At 37.9% G+C, this 21967-nt stretch overlaps 1 protein-coding gene across 3 annotated transcripts in view; it reads left to right on the top strand.

Annotated features, from left to right (window-relative positions):
- Nucleotides 1-18890, top strand: part of NUP58 (nucleoporin 58) — a 52737-nt gene extending 33847 nt beyond the window's left edge. For 2 of the 3 annotated variants that reach the window (XR_007772196.1, XR_007772195.1), the window contains exons 14-17: nucleotides 2481-2579; nucleotides 5873-5965; nucleotides 7330-10577; nucleotides 18430-18505. Coding sequence is in view for 1 of the 3 variants with exons in the window: in XM_050937246.1 (XP_050793203.1) it covers nucleotides 2481-2579; nucleotides 5873-5965; nucleotides 18430-18599 (362 nt within the window). In the remaining 2 variants the exon portion in view is untranslated. Of the gene's footprint in view, nucleotides 1-2480; nucleotides 2580-5872; nucleotides 5966-7329; nucleotides 10578-18429 lie in introns of all 3 variants that reach the window. The other variant, XM_050937246.1, reaches the window with a different exon arrangement.
- Nucleotides 18891-21967: the final 3077 nt, after the last annotated feature.

The following is a 21967-nucleotide window of genomic DNA, read 5'->3' as shown; positions in this document are numbered from 1 at the left end:
GATGTGATGAACTCTGTAAAATGTCACATAAATTTAAACTATGGTATCGCTTTGGTAGAGAATCTTGTTGACCTGTTGTCTAACTGGGTTCTTAGTAGTGAGTCTTTATTTATTAAACTAAAAATGCTCTACAGGGCAAAAAAAGCAGGTTTTAAAATATTATTAAAATTATTGTTTTAAGGATTTGTCTCATAACTTATAATAGCCAAAGGTAACAATGTTTGCTGGTACTTTTGGCATGGAGGATCTTTATCACTAGTCTTTTGCTATTGAAAATTATGTATGTTTACCTAAGAGGTTTATAAATTATGACAATGCCTTCAGAATTTTATGGTACAAAATGAACAAATATATCACAGGTCTGTTCAATGAAAAGCTTGTCAGCTTTTGGAATGAAATCCTGTTTTATATAACTTGAATATAAGTATTTTAAAATAATACTGTTTTACTGATCTAAAAAGCATGTTACATTTAAAAAACAAGCATGTCTTGGAGGACTCTGGTGTCTTCATTCTATTCTAAGGTCTTCCACCAACAGTGCCTCCTATTAAGGTAGAAAATTGATGCACTCTCTTTAAATGAGAAGGAACTGGACACATTTTTCTGTTTTGTTTTGTTTTGTTTTTTTTAGTTTTAGCGGTCTAACTGACATTTGGGCTTTTTTGTTTTTGTTTGTTGTTTTTAAATTTCCTTTGTACGGACAACATTTCTAAAGGAGCTGCTAGGTAGATATTTCAATATTTAAAATAAACTGGATGTAAACAAATTAGTTTGAGATTAATCCATCACTTTTATTGTAGAAAAATACTTCAAGGGCCTTAGCTGGTATGAAATACAGTGCATACTTCTTACTTGGAACAATGATAGAACTTGGCTTCCCAAATAGCTACTTATTCGCAGACTGCAAATTCACAGCTTTAGTTGCCCTTATAAATTTTAGTTTAACACTACTTTGAGTAGGCAGACCTCATTCTGCATTGGATTATTTAAGGGCTTTGTGTTTCTTGCAAAATTGTTACCACTTAATAAATACAGTGCCTTCTACTTAATTCAAACACTAGTTGATTCTCAATTTGACTGTCTCAGTCTCAAGAACCAAATAATTTGTATTCAAAATACTAGCACTAGCTTTTTTTTATTTTAAATCGCTTTAGATGAAAATTGCTGGTTATAGAAACTTTAACAAGTAAGGCAAAAATTCTGGATAAGAACCAAAAGGATAACAAAAAAATAAAAGGACTACAAGATCTTACTTGTTCCCACATTGTTGACGAAAACATTACCATGTACATTGCATTCTGTGCTATGTATGCCTATGACCATATGGCTTACAGTATTGCCTTTTTAAATTATAAGAATGTACTTCACTTGGGTTAAGAGGTTGGCATTGTATTTTATCTTGACAACCCCTTCAACTTTCTAACTAATGCACTGACTGTTTGTTTGAAAAAGACAGGAATATGAAGATTGTACTGTGAAAACTGTTGAATCATTTTCATAAATTATTTATCAGCGTTAATGACTTTTAGATTTTTGTAATGTGTTAGTAACAGGCGGGGCAAGCAAGGTGATTCTATTCTCCACAAGAAAAACAAACTAAGGCTTTAAATTTAAGCTTGGCAGACTGAAAATGGGTTTCTGACAATCCTGCATTTTAGTGTGAACGTGCAGGGTAATTGCTGTCTCTAAAAATTTTTAAATGATGGGACAAACTTCTGAATTTGAAATTTTGAATGTATCTAATTAGTTAAGGTACACAAAATTGTGCCTTTGTAAATGTTTATTTAAACAGGTGGTTGGAATGGTGTTATGTAGCAAAGCTTAACAGAACTCAGTTATTATTTTGTGTGGAAAAAGTTTGAATTGTCATGTTGTGTAATTGACTTGCTTTAAAATGAACAATAAATTTAATAAAATAAAGTCATTGTCTTGTTTTTTATCTACTTAATGTTTGTTTAAATATGAAAAAATACTCATGAGTAGCTTTGAAGGTTTCTAATTATTAAATATATTGGCTATTGGTAACACGATGGTTTTTAGTCTTCTTAGTGTCAGTTCTCTTTTAATTGGAATTTGATACTAACTATTAAAGTTAGATTTTTAAAAAGATTCTCCTTCTGCTTTCAACAGAATGTGTGTCAAAATAGTGTCACATTTAAGTGTAGTTCTTAAAAGAGTTTAATAAATTATTAAAATAGTTTTATAAGGTTAGACTGAATTTATAACAAAAATACTTCACTATGTATTTTAACTAGTTAGTTTTAAGTAGTTTCACCTTACATTGTGTTCAGTATTTTCTTAGATTTACCAGGTGGACATAGAGGCAGTTTGGGGAAGAATTTTGAAGAGGTAAAGTTTTGGGGATTTTAATGGAATTTGTTAAAAGCAATAATGTTTACTTTTATCAAATAATTACATAAAGGATCTCTTTATCATGAAAGAGTAAGGCAAGTTTGTCTTCATTTTTTTTTTTATACCAGGGCCACAGCCATCTCTGGGAGTTAGTTTTGGAACGCCATTCGGCTCAGGTATTGGCACTGGCTTGCAATCAAGTGGCTTAGGTTCTTCAAACCTTGGAGGTACACTTTAACTTTTCTAATGTTTCATTGAATTATTATACAATACATCTGAATTTATTACAACTTTAAACTTCACTAAGAGGATGATCTGTTTCAGAAGTAAATCTTCAGTTTGGCAAAAGTAAGGCACTTATAGGGAAAAAGTCATCTGCATTGTAGAGCGAGAGTAAGATAAGCCGCAAAGGTTAGATCTAGTGTTGACATTTTTAGTGAACCCAAAGAGGCAAGAGAGATGGGCATAAGATAAGCATGTCAGGGTTGCATTTTTGAAACCAGGAAAGTACCAATTGCTTTGTAACTAGGACTTGAATTTATTTATAGTTTACTAAAGGCTTTAAAAGTAGGTACCCACAGTCTTAAAGACAATCACATTTTATTTGGATTTGAAACAGCCAGAAGAATTTGTTAACCTAATTAAGAAATTTCTTCTGTGTACAATTGAGCTCTAACTGTTAGAACACATTTCACTTTGTTTATCAGTTCAAGGATTTAATAAGAAACTGTACTGGAAAACTATCTAATTTGCACTTGTTCAGGGAACCTGTTTGTCAAAGCATAATTAATTATGTTCTGCCACATAGCTTTCCAGTACAGAATCCAGTTCTGTAAAATGTTTGCCTCTTAATGCTGTGATCCAAAATCCTTTTTGTCAAGTTATTCAACCTCACAACTTCTGAAAATGAGGAAAATTCTCTTTTATTTAAATCAAATATTTTTTGACCAACTGGAGGGAGTAGGTAGGAGAACCTTCAGGAGAGGAGCAGTGCCTTGAAGAGGAGGTAGTGAGGTAAAAAAGATAATTTAAAATTTAATGACTATTGCTTTCTCAGTTGAAACATAGGATTATTATCAACAGGTGAACTGAAAAGTGACTATCAACATGTAAACTTCACAGAACTATATAGATATTAAAATTCACTTGCTGTTAATGTTGTGTGGTGCAGTGTATTTACAGTAGTTTGAGATCATGTTAAATGACTCATCATTTTAAAGATTAACTACTTTACTTATCTTTGGAATTAGTTACATTATTTATAAATTCCAGAATGGTCCTCATCAGCCAAATTGTAAATTTGACTATCTGTGGAAGTAGATTTTGTGTGTACCGATAACAGGAAAAATTACTAATCTTCATGGGTGGACTAAAAGAAGTATATACTTGTTTTGAGTAGCCCCATAGCATGTTGCATGCTGTGCAAACACAAAGGGAAGGCCTGGTCCCTCCCTCAAAGACGTTGTAAACTACAGCTTGTTCAGATACTCTTTTAGAAATTTTGCTGATGCAAGTTACACAAACTTGTCCTAGCGAGTAAATAAGAGCTAACTACTGGCTAGATCTTGAAGCCTAAATTTTTAAGCTTTCTTTAGTAGCCCTTTGCTTAAGAAGGCAATTTCTTGTTAACTTTTTGCCATAATTGTATATTATCTTGTAAAAACCTTAACTCCTTTTGTTTGGGTTTGTCATTTATTCTGCAATGTACGGACTTAAGACACATGGTGAAGAGTAATTTAACAAAGAGAACTTAATACAGCAGGGGGAAGAGAGAGAAAAAACATCCAGAAATGGGGCTCCTGGAAACAAATGGATAAAGTGAATACTTCAAGGATTCAGAAAATTAAATACTTAAATCAAGTGGTGTAATCATAATCAGTTACTAGACACACATTCACCAAATTATATTCTTCGCTTACAAAAGTTCTTACTGGTCATATTCACAAGTTACAGTCTTAACAGTTGCATTTATAGTTAGCATTCTTGGAGTGTAGATGTCTGCTCTTTCATTAATTAAAACAACATTCCTGTACTAATGGTACTAACACCTATCTGATAATCCATTTATGATCAGATTGGGCAAAAAATGGGAATTGTTTCTCCACTGAGCAACCTTACACTCATACAATATGTGGCATTTGTTCACCTGTAAAATAGAGAGATTTCTCTGATACAAAGGCAAAGTCCTCTTGTCTATAGAATCAATATTTTGGAACCTTACATGTCCTGAATTACTACAATTATAAACCTAAAAATTCATATTTGTAAATTAAGACTAGTAGATTTTACAGTTCTGCTAAAAATGTGAATATTTTTCATACCCTTATTTTCAAGCTTTAGTTAAAAATTTATCCTTTAACAAGTTTGAACACTGTTCTCTCTTTAAAAGAATCAGTTAAAGCTACTAAATGTATTTTTAATCTTTTCTATCCCATAGTCTCTTCCTCAAACATCAAATGTGTGCTTACTTTTCCTTGTATATGTTAATAGTAACCAGTATTTTAAAAAATCTTACATTCTAAGCAAATTTTGAATGGTTTAGTCTCAAAATATAAACATCTCAGAACTACTAAATCAAATTGTTCCTTGAGATTACAGAACTATAGAGTAAAAGATGGCTGCCCTTTTTCTGTGGGGATGTATTTGAGTAGTTCTGATGAAATCCTGTTTCATACAAACTTAATAGTTATAAGGTTATCAGAGCCAGGTGACCAAACTAATTTCATGTATTTGTTTTCCTGTTACAGTGATCTCTACCGCTAAGAGTGCCAGATACTTTATTATCTTAATTATTGGAGATTTTTACCTCATACTTTTCATTTCTTCTAAAGTCTTGTCTACACAAGGAAGTTGCAATTAAAGTGTGGCTTATTTTGACTTAGCTTAAACTGATCCCTAATCGGTTTAAGCTGAATTGAAAGAAGCAGGGTTTAAACCAAATTAAAGGTGTCCATGCAGCCCTTGGCACCCATTTAACTAAATCTGGTTTTAAATAATACCTTTAGTTAAAGTGGGGCAATTTTTTATCATGTAGACAAGTCCTGAGGTTACTGGAGCTAGAATTCCTAGCCTATTCATGTAATTGAAGTCAGAATTTGCTTAGGTTTATAACCTATTGGTGGTGGAGTGACATGATGTCACTGAACTCATTCTCTTTTTGTATTTAATAGAATAATGTGACTATGACTACAGACATTTCCATTTAATTGCAGTAATTGTTCATAGCTTAATGCTTATCATTCAGTATCTGATTTTTAAATAAAACTACTAATAGTTTTCTATGATTCTCAGACACTTTTTCTGTTTGAGTATTGTTGGGGTGGAGGGGATGTTTTTTGCAGAATTCATTTAGTGCTGCATTTAGAGCAGGACGCTTTGAGTAGTGAAACAGATTTACTAAAAATAATTCTTAGGATTAAATATGCTTTTAAATTATTGTCTGAAAACTATACATTTAAAATTGCAGTGTTCTGTTACCAGCTTTTTATGTTGTTGCATGTCTTTACTACTCTTCCACTAGGATTTGGAAGTAGCTCTGCTTTTGGAAGCACTGCCACAGGCGCACCATCATTTGGATTTGGAACTACTAAACCCTCAGGAAGTCTTAGTGCAGGTTTGCTTTTATCTGAATTCAAATTTGTCTTAAAAGTACAAATGCATAATCCAACTGCTGGTTTCACTTTAAAAAAACTAATTGAAAACAAGATCATGTATATGCTTAAAGTTGGCTTTTCAATAAAACTCTTGAAAAATGTTATTTTAACTAAAATATTTAAACTATTTAAAATATTTAAACTAAATTGATTATTTTAGAGGGGGGGGAAATCAACCCCTAAAATATTCCTTTTTGGATGCTGTCTCCCTAAAAGGGAATTACTGATTTCAATAAATGATGGCTCCAGTTTTACTAATAATTTACAGTTTAAAAAAAAATCACATCAGATGTAGTTTGAGGCACAGAAGACACAGCTTGCTATTTGAATACAAGGAAAAGGTAGACTTTTTACGGTTATTTTAAGTTTTGTTGTTTTCTAAAATGTGTTCTGCTTAATTCACCAATAGTTAGATGCTCTTATTTTTTTAGTCAGAATTTACCTTACAATAACTAAACGTTAAGGATACCTTTGTAAAACTAAATACCTACATTTTATATGCAGAAAGGCAAATTATATATGCAATTGTCAGTTTGTACATTCATAATTCCTATATATAAATTAAGGATTTTATTTTGAAAACTTGTCTCATTCTGAGCCCTCTCATATAGTTCAACATTTGAATGCATTTTTTATTTCATACCTCTGTCAGTTTGGCAACTTCCCGCTTATTACTCATTTCATTCTTAATCTTTTGTTAGTGATAAAATAGATGTAGAATCTTGGACCCATTACTCCCAAACTTTGGGTATTTGAAATCTGACTCTTTCATTTGGCACCCATGTCTAATTTTATAATTAGCTTTAGTTATTAGAACATATGTTTATCATAGCTTGTGCTTTCTAGAAAATTAGAATAGATGTCTGCCTTCCAGGATTGGTTTGATATTTACTTTTGTTTTTCTAATTACAACTGTTTCTAAAAAAACAAGCGTTTTCAGTAGTGCTGAAATAATGTTGCTGATTTTTCCTGTGGACTGCTCTGGCTCATATTAATTTATGTATTACATCAAATAAGGACTGCATTAATTTTGGCCTCTAGTGTGTAGCATCGACGCTTTTTCTAAGTTTGGGATGATTCTTCTTTCAAATGAGGCCTAAAGAATGCTTTAGTTTAAAACAGCACATTACAAAATGGAAATAAATATCTGCTTGATTTGGGTGGCTAATGCATAGCATCCTGGTAAAGTGCATGTCGTCTTTGTTAGTAAAATCTGCATATTGCAAAACTGGAATGCTAGCATTCTTCGTGTTTGGTAACAAATGCATATTTTTATATAATGTTCAAATCTTTTTACTTTTATAATAATTAAATTTTCTTACAGGTGCCTGCTGCTTGAACTACATTAAGCCAAAAATAAGTTATTTACCAATTTTTCATATATTAATGATAAGAATGTCAAGTTCTTCTTTGAATGATTGCACATGTGCATTCCACCCTAGGAGTGTACGTGCCCCAAGCACAGTTGCTGGAAATGTTTCCCTCAGTGGTACCCGTTGGGGTGACTCAAGCATCCTCTGGTGCTGCACGCTTATAGTGCTGATATGAAGTGCCCAGCCAGCCCCATGCCCTTTCAGTTCCTTCTTACCACCTGTGATGGTCACTGGGATTGCTATCCTTGCTTTGGCAAATTCTCTGTGGTCTTCTTTTTCTTATATTTATACATAGTTCATAGACTCATAGAATTGTAGGACTAGAAAGGGTCTGCAGAGGTCTTCTAGTCCAGTCTACTGCACTCAAGGCAGGACTAAGTATTATCTAGACCATCCCTGACATCCATTTTCCCCTTCCTAGATCCCAGGGACTGGTATGCTGCACTCGATTAAAGAGACGCCTTTTTACATATATCGATATACCAATATGTCATTAGGTTCCTCAGATTTGTAATGAACCCTCCCATTCAGCCTATCTGCAGCTACACGGATGTTTACAAAATGTCTGGCAGCAGTGATAGCCTTCCTGAGGAGGTTAGGGGTGCAGGTCTAACCTTATCTAGACTACTGGCTAGTCAAGGCTGGTCCAGGGCTCCAGAAGTGTCCAGCATTCAGCTTATGCAGTCAACATTCAAGGCCCGAAACCTTCTGATAAATGAAGAGCAATCTATCCTTGCATTGGTGCAGAGGTTAGAGTTTATTGGAGTGGTGTTCGACTCTACTCAGGCCAGAGCCAACCTCCCAGAGGGTTGTTTCCAGACAATCCCATCCCTGATGATTCACCTCAATGGTCATCCAGTCACAACAGCCCAAAATTGTCTGAGACTTTTAGGTCACATGGCCTTGTGCACATATGTGGTACAACAGGCAAGGCTGCACCTCACACCCCTCCAGACATGGCAGGCCTCAATGTACTCACCAAACCACTACCATCTGGACTTCGTACTCATAGTACCTCAGTGGGTCCTCATCTCCCTCAATTGGTGGTTGGATCTGTTCATTGTTTGTTTGTACAGGTGTTCCCTTTATACGACCTTTCGTCTCCGGAGGAATTTTCATTCCACATCAGTACCAGGGAACTCAGAGCAGTTTACCTGGCCTGTCAGACTTTCCTGCCACACGTTATGGGCAGAAATTTGTTTGTTCTTATGGCCGCACCACAGCCATGTTTTATCTCAACAGGCAAGGAGGAGCTGGCTCTTCCCTCCTATGTCAGGAAGCGATTCAGCTATGGGAATTTTGCGCAGGCCACTCAATCAGTCTTGTGGCCTCATACCTTCTGGGAACGCAAAAAGACCTGACACATCACCTCAGCAGGACTTTATCCAGTCACCACGACTGGTCCTTTTGCCAAGATGTGGCGAGGGACATTTTCCAGCAGTGGAGGACTCCTCAGATAGATCTGTTTGCAACCTGATACAACAGAAAGTGTCACTAGTTCTGCTCCCAGTGAGGTCACAGTCCAAGTTTTATCATGGATGCCTTTTTGATATCATGGACAGGACATCTTTATTATGCTTTTCCCTCTATCCTGCTCATGCACAGCGTACTGCTAAAGATGACCCAGGACCAGGTCCGAGTTCTTCTGATAGCCCCATCAACACTGATTCTCCACTCTGCTAGGCCTGTCAGTGATGACCCATCCTGCTTCCGTTACACCTGGACCTGATCTCTAAGGACAGCAATCGGCTGCTCCCTTCACCTAACAGCCTGAAAGCTCCATGGCTAAATCCCAGAGAGCAGACCTGCCCACAGCAAGTTCATCAGGTCCTATTAGGTAGTAGAAAGAGCTCCACCAGGGATACTTACTTTTCAAAGTGGAAGTGGTCCTCTATCTGGGCATCCCAATGCAGGGATTCACCCACACAGTCATCCTTACAAGAAATTCTTGGTTATCTATTATACCTGAAGCAGCAAGACTTAGCTATTTCCTCTGTCAAGATTCACCTTGCAGCAAAATCGGCTTTCTACTATTGGGTAGATAACCGGTCAGTGTTTTCAAATGACATGTCTGTTTGATTCCTCAAGGGCCTAGAAAGGTTATACCCTCAAGTAAGAGAGCTTGTTCTTCCCTGGGACCTGAACTTGATCTATCAAAGCTTATGGGACCACAGTTTGAATCTTGGGCAACTTGCTGTTTGTTATACGTCTCCTGGAAGGTGGTTTTCTTAGTGGCCATCACTTCGGCCAGAAGGGTCTCGGATCTCCATGTTCTCACATCAGAACCTCTGTACACAGTCTCCTTTAAGGATAAGGTGCATTTATGTCCTCATCCAGTTTCCTCCCAAAAGTGGTTTAGCAATTTCATAGCAATCAGGCAATCTACCTACCCTACCTGTCTTCTACCCAAAGCCACATGTAAATAGGGAGGAACCACATCTTCACTCATTGGATGTTAGATGCTCTATGTTGCTTTCTACATAGAAAGGACTAAACTGTTCCAGTAATTTACCCAACTGTTTGTAGCTGTATCTAATATGATGAAAAGTCTCCGAGTCTCATCACAGACAGTTTCATCCTGGATTACCTCATACATTCATACTTGTTATGACCAGGCAGGTGTTCTCCCACTAGCTTACCTGACTGCTCATTCCACATGGTTGCAAGCATCAGCAACAGCATTCCAGTCACAGATCCCTACTCAGGATATTTGCAAAGTAGTGACCTGGTCATCGGTGCACACATTCTCCTCCCATTATACCATCACTCAAGAGTCCAGGGATGATGCCAAATTTGGTGGAGCTGTCCTGCAGTTAGTATGTCCATGAATTCTGATCCCTCCACCATTCAACTGCTTTGGAGTCACCTAGAGTGGAATGCACATGTGCAATCACTCAAAGAAGAAAAAACAGTTATTAACTTTCTATAACTGTTGTTCTTCAACATACATTGTACATGTCCATTCCACGACCCACCCTCCTGCCCTTCTGCATTGGAGTTTTCCAGAAAGAACAAACTGAGAGGGTGCAGAGTTGGCTGGGCACTTTATAATGGCGCTATAGGTACATGGCACCAGAGGCATTCGAGCTGCCGAGGTGGGTACCACTGAGGGAAAACTTCCAGTGAGTGTCCTCGGGGCATGCACACACATGGAATGGGCATGTGCAACACATCTCACAAAAGCAACAGTTAACAGAAGGTTAGTAACCTTTTTTCCCAATGAATTACTACTAAGTGCAAAACTTGCTTAATCTTCTTCATAAGCAACGTTGTTACTCTACTATTAAACATTTTTAAAATGAATGGTATAAAAGGCTTAAGGCATGCAGTACTTTAAAGTTTTGTGTTACAAAGCGGAAGTGTTCATTAAAACCCTGATTCGACAAGGAATTGAAACATATGCCTAACTTTAAGTATGTGTTCAAAAGCATTTCTGAACTGGGAGATCAATAAGGAAATGTTATGAATCACTTAAACCATACTGCAAATCTAAATAATATCATTTAAATTGAAGAGATTATGGAAATCAAATCTCCAGATAAATTTGATAGTGTATAAATTACATTAATCCTTGCCTGTGTAAAATGGCCTCTGGATTGAATGTGATTTTACAGTATAGATTTACTTTATGGAGTAACTAGGCTTGGATACACTTATTAAAAAAAATAATAGAATCTGTCATTTAAGTCAGTCCTTTTCCCCAGGCATTGTTTGCAGTACTTCAGCACTGAGACCATTGTTTTGTAGAACCTTGCAATTGTCCTAGGTAATGAGAATTGTATTTTGTTTCTGCAGCTTTTTCTTAAATCAGAATCGGGTGGTTTGGGTCTAGGGGAGCACGTATATGCCATTATTGCAGCTCTTGATTTAGACTTGACTCCTCTTCCCTAAGATATTACCATCAATTTCGCTGCAAGGGAGAAGGGATGGCGGGGGAGAGGAGCATGGCGGCCACAGCAAATAACTCTGCAGGCCATGTGTTTGAGATCCCGATCTTGGGGTTAATCTTTGTTCCTAAATCCCAGTCATCCAGTGCCCCTGCCAGCCAGCACACAGCACTCCAGGTCAGTACTGGGAAGAAGTCCATAGCACTGTCAGGCAATAATATAGGACCATTGAAGACTACCTCCATCTTGGTTACCACCATGGCACTGAAGACTGGTATTGCCTTCTCAAGGCAATGAATATCTAAACAGACGAATATTACTCCCAACACGAATCCCCTTCTGTCCAAAGGAGACATTCAAAAACTCATTCTCCTCTGGGACTGGAGGACTGCGCCCAAAGACAAATGACACCAACTCAATTTCTGGCTCAGTACTGAAAAGGTACAGGGCACCTTCTGTGCTTACTCATGACAATACTGGAAGCTATCAACATTGGCACTCCCAATAGAAGCTTTAATTAATGGTTAAAGGTGCCAGAGACTTAGCTTCTACCACATTCCACATCAATGTCACTACGGTGGGCACTCATACACACCTCTGGTCTCTTGGTACTGAGTCCTCCTCAAGATCAGTGCCACTTCTTGAGAAAGTTTCTCTTTTTCTCCTTCACTGGGGAGCATCTTCATTCTGCCGTCTAGCAGTTTCAGTCACGGAGACCTGGAGAAGGCCTTGCTCTACAAACCAGGGATGCTCACGTCAGAGCCTTGACTCATCCACCTCAGGCATGGCAATGGTCTGATTAGTGTTACCAGAGCCAGGTGGATCCCTGTTGGTCCTATTGGGCATACTGAGGACCTCCATCTAGAGTATCCAGGAGCTGGTCTCCATCTTACCACTCAATAAAACACAAGCCATGGTCCTTTTCTGTACCACACCTCCATCTGTAGACCAGGAGGAGAATAGCATTCACAGGAGAAAGAGTCAGGTCCAGAGCCCTCTGAGCAACACCTTGCATCCTCTGAGACATGTCATTATCTTCGCCCAGTGAAACACTCTTGTTTCCTTTATCAGTCCCAGGTGACTTTAGAGCCTTCCAGAGGCTGCTTTCTCATACAGCTGAGATCCTCAAAATAGAGACTTTAATAATTGAAGAAGATGCTCCCAGGCTTTCAGATATGCTGCATTCTTCTGCTGCTGCCAGAATAGCACTGTCAATTAATGAGGGCATCTTAGAACCAGCTAAGACTCTATCAGGTGTCAACAACTTTGCTTCATACTGCTTAAAGAATGGAAAAGGAGTATCAGTTACCCCAAAAGGGACAATTTTATAACCACCCAATTCCAGGTTCATTAATAGTCTCTGTTTTGCCCACAAGAAATCTAAACCCTCCAAAAGATGAAGAACCAAATAAACTAGCCTTTTCTGGAAGAAAGGCTTATTTGTCAGTGTCACCTCAGCTACGAATATGAACCTATCAAGTCGTCTTTGCAAAACCCTGTCCCACATCAGATAACTCCTGACGACTCCAGAGAAGAGTTGAAAAACATCATTGCTGAAGGTCACCAGTGATGCCTTACACACCGTAAGGCCTCCAGGGCCACACTTTGCTCATTGAGCATCCTGTGCTCAGCCCCAAATGACAGGCCCTTTAAGATACTAAGGGCAGTCTCAATAGAAGACCCTTACTTACCCTAGCAACAGTCTTCTGAGTAACCACCCAGAAAGAAACCAAGGTTCTCTCAGAGGAGCTAATCTTTCTTGGTCTTTGATCAGTCATAGTCTGCTTCCAGACTGCAGGTATGACACAAGGGTTGAGAACCACAACAAAATCAGGCAAGAGCCATCCCCAGATCCTGCCTTCAGATGCTGGTTTGCTTTCTTCCATCAGGCTTGTACTGCAATTACAACTGACCAGTGGGTGCTGGAAGGGGTCTCATATGGTGCTCCATCCAGTTTGTTTCCTTGCCCCATTATCCTTCCCCCTCCTTCTTCATGAATCCTTCTTACAAAAAGCTAAAAAACGGCTTCCCTGCTTTGCTTGTGAGCCAAAGAGGAGGTACCTCTAGAGTACAGGGGAAGGGGTTTCTGCACTTGATATTTTTGTTTCAAAACAAAAAAGAGTGTCTTTGTCCTATCCTAGACTTGAGAGGACTAAACAACATATCCACTGTCTCAGTTTTAGGATAGGAATGCTTACCTTCATCATCCCTTTCCCAGGCTCAGGACTGGTTTGTGGCTCTCAACCTCCAAGACTCATACTTCCATACTGCAATTCATGTAGTCTACAGGAAATATCTACAATTTGCAGTGAGTCCTAATCATTACCAATGGAATGTTCTACTGTTTGGTCTCTCCAGAGCAGCGACAGTTTTCACAAAGTGCCTGGGAATAGGGGCAGCACAGCTGAGGAGATGATGAGGCATTCACGTCTACTCATATTTAGATGATTGCTTGATCAAAGACAGGTCTCATCAGGAAGTCACCACAGCCTGGATCTATGTCCTTCGCCTTTTCAGACAGCTGGACCTCCATTGAGAATTTTTATGAGAAACTATCTCTTACCCCATCACAAACAGTAAAATTTACAGGTGCCTTATCAATTCCAAATCATTGAAGGCATATCTTCCAACAACAGAGTTCTGTCTGTCCAAATGATCATTACCAGTATCAAAACAAATCCATCAACTGCAAAAAGAAACTGCCTCAAACTTACTGGCCACATATCAGTTTGGCATGTATGGGACACCACTAGCCAAACTTTACCTATGCCCATTACAGAGCTGGCTAAAGTCTGTTTATAACCCCAGGAGAAATCAAATGGGTATGTAAGTTATGGTCCCTGCTCACATTTCATCAGAACTGAATGGAAGGTCGGACCTCAAGAGCATCTCACCCCTCCCCCTACAAAGATACTGATCACAGATGCATCAAGAACAGGTGGGGGCACGTCTTGGGCAACTCCATGTACAAGGAACTTGGTCCCTAAAAAGTATGACTCCACCCATATACATTTTAGAATTATGAGCAGTCAGATTAGCGTGCATTGCATTCATACCTATTTTACAGAATTCCACGATTCAGATTCTCAGAGACAGTACCATCAGCAATACATTTATATAAAACAAGCAAAGAGGTTCTTGCTTATCACTCCTGTATCAGGAGGCAATGATAGTTATGGACGTGGTGCCAACAGCGGATAACCCAAGTAACTCTTCATCTTCTAGGAGTTGGCAGTGATTGAGGAGACCTCCTAATGAGCCAATCCATTACCAACCAAAAATGATCTATGAAGAACTCCATCATGTCAAATATTCCCATTGGTGAAATACCCATTATAGACTTGTCATCAGACAGCACATAGCGTCCAGCCTTTTGCTGCAAGGGAGACATGAGCCCAGGATTCTAAGACACTTTTCGTGTACCATGGGATCAGAGACTCATGTTTTCACCCATTACTTTGATTATCAAAGTGATGTGCAAAATTCATACAGATCCCGATAGCTCAATATTGGCCGAGACAATTCAGGCTAACAGATCTTCTCAAGACATTTATTCAGCATCCAATACCACTTTCAGACCATCCAAACGTATCACAGAATCAAGGTCAAATACTAAATCCAGACCTGAAATTGTTACATCTGACAGCCTGAATATTGGCTGGCTGAGTGCTATTGATTTACTGTTCTCTCTAAGTACAGAAGATCCTACTGCAAAGCAGAAAGCATTCCCCAAGTAAAATGTATTCCTGTAAATGGAAAAGATTTTCAATTTGGGCAGCCCCACGCAACCTTGACCTAATGGAGGCTCCTATACCTAAAGTCCTTGATTATACTTTGTATTTGAAACACTTCGGACTCTTAGTTCAGATATTGTCCACCTTACAGTGAGCTTAGCATGCCATTCTCCAGTACAGTCATGTTTATTTTCTCTCCCTTGCCCCCCCTTTTTAAAGCGGTTACTATATACTTACCTATTAGCTACAAAACATCTTCTGGTATGGTATTTTACTATTATTCCTACAAACCTAATGGAGATCCTCTCTCTGAATGCACTCCGCACTACCTTGCTGTCAAGATGGCCTGTTTTGGTTGCCATTGCATCAACCAGGAAGATCAGTAAAATAAGACCTTTTCATGGCCAGCTCTCCTTACACAACATTAAACAGAGGTTAGATGGTGTTGAGACTTCCTCCCAAATGTATTCTCAAAAGTTGTCAGACTTTCATTTGAATCAATATGTCAGTCTTTCCATTTTCTTTCCAAAAGCCATAGTCTTCCAGGGTAGGGGGAAAGGGTTGAAAAGGAGGAAAGAAAATCAACAACTTGGATGTTTCAAGAGCATTGTTATTATTTTGATAGGGCAGAGCCCTTTAGGCAGACTCCCCATAAGTAGCACTTTTAAGGGGCACACCACTTCTTCCAGGAAGAGATCTAAATGGATAACCAGTGTATTTCAGTCTCTCACATGACTGGTACACCTCTTCCTCTAAACATCACAGCTCATTTCACTCGCACACAGACTGCCTCTTCTGCATGCTTCAGAAGTATCCCTACATCTGAAATCTGCAAGACAGTTATTTGAGGGATCCCTTTCCTTTTGTTACACTATGCCCATGACCTGGTCAGAGGATCAGATGACAAATCTGGCAGCAAAGTGTTTCAATCACCTTTTAATCAGTGGTAGTCAGAACTCCACTATCTCACCTTCCAGATGGGGCACCTAAAGTGAGATCCACACACATATGTGAAGAAAGGCGGGTTACTTAATCTACTGTAACTGGAGTCTTTGTGGTGGTGTCATCCGTGTGCATCCCAGGACCTGCCCTTCATCGCCATTTTTTAGGGTCCTTATTACCAGGGATTCTGAAGGAACTGAGGGATGGTTGTGGCTGCTTTGTCCATGATCGTCTTGGATGGGGGCCACGAGGACATTGTACATTGCAGCGTGGCTCAACAGACATTGCTATTCAGAGATTGCAATATCATGCACAGGAATCATATGCTAGTCCTAGAGTGGGATCCACATGCATATTTCAAAGAACCACGGTTACTGTAAGGTATTCTTTTCTTAAAAGAAAGATCAGTTGTGTGCACAGTGAAGGTTTTTTCACCAAATCTGCAATTATAGCAAAAAGAGAGCTATAGGTTCATCTGATAGGGTTTGGGGTTTTTTAATACATTTTGCATATGGCTTAATCCTTTTGGCAGAGTTAAATCAAACAAAAGTTTCACTGAATACATTATTAAAGTCTAATCATATTCATGGCATTTCCTTGATCATATTTCTAATTTGATATGAAAAAGCAGTTGAATTAGGGATTAGTACTTCTCTAATTCTTACTGTTCCATATATTCATAATTTTTAAGGCCAGAAGGGTTCATTATGATCACCTAGTCTGACCTCCTGCATAACAATTTCTGCATCAAGAAGCAGGTACATGAAATATTGCAGCATATGGAAATCTTCAAAATAAATCGTGAGTCAAGAGTGGTATCCCAAGAGCGAGGATCTGCATAGGCAGTAACTGAATTATCATAATGGGTTACAATCAAAGTGTAGGAAATGAGTTTTATTTGTGTAACTCTTGAAGAGGCCAGTATAGCATTTGTACCTATGCATGTTTCTATTTGGCATGAAGCACCCAGGTGATGGACAAAGGTCCAAATTGAAGTGTTCACACAGTTATTTATGCGCAAGTCTTAAAGTGCTGTAGGATTCATTCCTTCAGTGTAAATAACTTGAAACTGAGTTTCATGATTCTTTATTTCAGATGTAAATAATTTTCAATAATAGAAGTGAGAGGACATCAAATTTGTGTAGAACGTAGATAACTTTGCGACTCAAATGAGGCATATTTTGGAAGTAAATTAGGATGTGTTTTTCCAAACCTACAGATTTTTATAGCATTGTGGCAGTGATACTAAGTATGAATATGAAGATGCTTTCATTTAATGACTCTCTTTGATACTTGTAACTAGTACTGGTTAAACTACTTGTTACAAATAATGCTCATTAAGGGGTTAGCTCCTTTTCTGCCTGTGAATAGCTTGTGAACCAATCCTAATTTCTGTTAATGTTTCAGTTATTTGTGATCTGTAAATGATTTTTATCCTTTTCATGATTGTTAAATAGATTAATTCACATATTCGTTAACGTGACCAATCGCACACTATCATCATCTCCCTGAAAGTTGTTAAACAGGAGAAGGATGAATAATAAACTTCTACTATGAATTGCAGTTACAAATCGTGCTAATCTTTCAGAATCTCTTAAGATTCTGTAACACTTTCATAAATATCCAGCTGTTGTCCAAATACCTATGCATAGCTAATGTGACCTCACAAATCTGAGTGAACAGCACTTGGTATTTTTACTTGCTTATTATTGCAAGACAGTTAGTATTTGACCAGTTCTATTTTGTAAATTCTTGAACAACATTTCTCATGTTCACTTTCCGTCTAAAGGAAGACTGATGGATTTCCTTTGTTTACTTTAGCAACATATTCTGAGCTATTCTTTGTTTTTTCCAAAGCTTGCTGTCTTTTGTGCACTAATTCAAAATGACTTTTTTAAATAGCTAAAACTTGGCATGGATGTTTAGTGTTTACTTATTTCACTTTTAGGTTAGGACCTGTGTTGCACATATTAGGAAGACAGTGTGGTCTTGTTAAGAGGGCACAAGACTGTTAGCTCTCTTCCAGATATGCCACTGATCTCCTGAGAGACTACAGGCCAGTCACTTCACCTGGTCTGTGCCTCTACTTCTCCCACCCTTTGTCTGGCTTGTCTAGGTAGATTGTAAACATGCAGAGACAGGGACAGACGTGCACAATGCCTTGCAGAGTAGGGCCCCAATCTCAGCTGAAAACTCTAGATGCTACTGTAATACAGATGATGATAAAGGAAACAACTATTACCCTATAGAGTATAGTAACTTAGATGTTACAGTGCAAGCACTGTATGCCTCTGACTCAATGCAGCAAATCTAGAACAATGTATTAGGAATGTGACATAGTATTGTGGGTCCACTTTGATATCTTCAGAGTAGTGTAATTACTAGTAATTCAATAAGTAACTATCCCTGGTAAATTGGAGTGAGGGCAAATCTGAAGTTATGATTTAACTGACTTCTGATTTTAAAATATTTTTCCTTCCCATACAAGGCTTTGGCAGCTCAACTACATCTGGGTTTAACTTCAGTAATCCTGGCATCACAGCATCGGCTGGCTTGACATTTGGGGTATCTAATCCTGCATCTACAGGTTTTGGGACAGGAGGGCAACTTCTTCAGCTGAAGAAACCTCCAGCTGGAAACAAGAGAGGGAAAAGATAGACACACTGTTGGGGAAAGGGGAAGTGAATCAGCTTTGTTCATCCTAAAAGTCTATTTTTCTAAATGGATGCAGTAATTAAATTGCATCCCAGGAGATTTATAAAATTTTGCTACGTTTCACTATTCTGGAATATGAAATGTAATCATATTGAACAACTATTTTCCTGTGAATAGAAACCCATCTATGTATTTTAATTTTGGTTCTAGTTTTAGAAATGTTCTATACTGCATTATTAAAGAAGCTTGTAAAACCATCTATTTAACCTAATGGTAGTAGCAGAATATTTTTTGTTAACAAGCTTTATACCTAATAGTAGTAGCAGAATATTTTTTGTTAATAAGCTTTATACCATATGAATATATGCATATTTGGTTTTTTTGTACAGATAAAATATATTCTAGTACAAATACTAGAGTTCATATCTTCTGTTCTTGGATATGGCCTTTAAATCTACTTCAGGGTGTTTCTTTGTGAATATGGATGTAAATATAAATATATATACAGTACAGTGCACACATTTGTGTGCATGTATTTGTATATATAATAAAAACATGTGAACTTTGCCCCATAGACAAAACTCTCCAAGTTTCTTTGCTTTGTGTGTTCCCTTTTCCATGTTGTTTTAGGCTTCCACATCTTGATGCTCATAGGAATATCAAATAGTCCCAGGCTGTAATATTTTTGCAGCTTGTTTTTTAAAGACGAGCTGAAATACTGTTCACTATTGTATAGTTCTGGCAAATAGTGTTTAATTGCCTGTTTGTCCTCAACATTTTCCTTTCTTCAGCTAGCAATCACTCCAAAGAGGAATCTGGAGAGACTTTCAAACAAAGGTGTTGTCACAGCTGGTGTTGCCAAACAGATCTCTCCTGGGCAGCGCTTCATTTCTGAGGCTGCTAGGTTTCCGGAGATTGCTTGGGGGCAGAGAGTTGTGAAGCCGGTGGTCTCTTCTCTCTGCAGGTGCTGGATGCAGACTGTGCCACTCTAATGAAAATTGTATCTAACCATTCCAAACAGAGTTGATTCACACAGGGCTACTGGCATTGACTCAAAAAAGAGTTGGTTACCTGCCCTTAACACCCGTCGCTGCTAAGGAATAAAGTAAAACAGTGTACTTTGAGGGTAAGCTATTGTAACAGTAGAAATACTACAAGTCTTACAAGTGCAGCAAACTTCATGTTATGGCATCTTGGCACATTGGGCTGCATCTCCAGCTCAGACTGCTTTAAAACAGAAACAGCAGAAAAATCTCTTACCGAGTGTATATGGAAGTTTGGAGATAAGTGTAGCTTTTAATATAGAGGTTGTTTTGTACATAATGTGCATCCAAGTGAATAGTCACATTCACTTTCACCAAGGCACCTTTTTTCTAAAACAGGTATTATGCATAATTTTCTAGTATGAAGTCAGTTGCTTTCAATTGTAAAAGTGTTGTCAAGTACTGTTTTGTATGTTCTGGAAGTAATGTCTGCATACAGCAATTACTGGCCTTTGACAAATGGGGTTTTCTGTTTGTGTTCAGAAATAAGCATATTAGTTTTGAACACAGAACTTTTCACTTTTGTACACTTGTATGTTACTGCATCTAAGAGATGAGCATTTTCTTTGGGAGGCAGTTAATAGTGTGTGCATTTTTGTTTTTTAAGGCAGAATTAAAAGCTTAAAAGTCCATTTCAACTTAAACCTTTTTCAAGGGTTTGCATTGGGCTGTAATCAAAAGCCTGATATTTGTATTTCTTTGTTATCGCTTTTTTTAAAAAAAGTTAAATTTAAAATGTTGAACCACTGGACTTTCTTGTATTGTATTAATTTGTGAAACTAATTTTTTTAAACTGTGTGCTGTCTTTCTCCACATGTGCAACCTACCATTGTGCAAAACAATAAAAGAAATGAATGCTGTGATCCTAGTCATAATTATTTGTCTATTTGCAGAATCTGGTCCTGTCACCTTAGTTCTTTTGTATGTCATATTTAAAAAACTGCAAAATCATGTTGATTTATTTTGGCTAATGTATACTTGGTCTTATTAAAAATTGAGTTTTGATCTCTGAATTAAAATCTTAAGACTTTTGTCCATAATCCTTTATCTTCTCCTGCAGCATGTGAACCTAGATGATACTATACTGCAGCACCATGTGTGCTCTTGCCTTCTCATGAATGGGGGTTTTGCATTGTAAATTTAATTTCAAAACAAAGTGTTAATTTGCTTTGGGTACTATAGTCTATGGTCAGCAATAGTTTTGAAAGCTATAGAATATTGGACTGCACTAAGCAAATAAGATGCAGCATTGGCTAATTCGACAGATGCCGCGAAGACATCATGCAATAAGCAGCTGTGCCTAAGTGTCTTTTTAAAATGAAATAGTTTGAACATTTGATCTAATCAATTTTTCTTTTAAAATAAGAGAACTACCAGAGGAAAGGAAAGTATATAACTTTAACTGATTGAGCTCTCTACGTATATAGGGCCTGATTTGCATGTATGTTAAGGCCCCTTTACACCCATTTACACTACCAGAGACCACCATTTTGTCCATGTAACTCTCACTACAGAATAACTAACTGCCAGAGAGTAACAGATCTACCACTAGACTGGCCATTTCCTTAGTGTCCTTGCAGTCCTTCCATACTCCTCAGTTTGTCTCTTTCCTGTCCAGCTAGGGTCCTGCACCATGCCTGCCAAACTCCCCTGTTGTTTACTTGTGCTGCCAAGCTGGCTTTTTCAGCCCCACCAGTTTTTGTGCTCCGTTGGAAATTGGAGTAGAGGAGGTGAGAGGGAGGTAGCTCTGCTCATCTTCCTTCTCACAGTGTCCTCTAGAACATAAGGCCAGCCCTTTACATATACATGTAAGTCAAATATTTGTTAAAATACTGAAGTTGTATTTTGAAACTAAATTATGTCCATATTTTGTTTTTAAAATGTGGTTAAGGTTATGATTATTTTAGCTTTGCTTTTTTATGCTTGTCTCATCAGGGACAACTCTTGTACTGTTCATTTATCCCCAACCTTTCATCATACCGTATCAATATAAATAATCCAACATCAGTAATGCCAGCTCTCCTGTGATTAGTTCTAATATCTCTATATTGAATGGCCAAATAGGAGCTTTGGGAGAAGCAGCTTCTAGGTTTTAACCTAAGAATTAAAGGCATTTACCTCCCCAGTGTATTTCTGTCTGTATTTGTAGAGTGGAAATCAGTATGACTTAGACCATGCATTGTATGCCGAGCCCCATCATAGCATAAGAGCCAGCCTAGCCTCCCTCTTTCAAAGCTCCACTTCAAATTTAAAAGAACAAAAGATTTCACCGTATGGGACCAGATCATTTTGTCCATCCTGTCTAGTTTTTCAAAAATTCAGCTTGGG

This window comes from Gopherus flavomarginatus, chromosome 1, assembly GCF_025201925.1.
Source record: "Gopherus flavomarginatus isolate rGopFla2 chromosome 1, rGopFla2.mat.asm, whole genome shotgun sequence".
Classification (NCBI taxonomy): Eukaryota; Metazoa; Chordata; order Testudines; family Testudinidae; genus Gopherus; species Gopherus flavomarginatus.
Note: the sequence above shows the minus strand (reverse complement) of the source record. Positions and strands in the feature narration are given on the sequence as shown.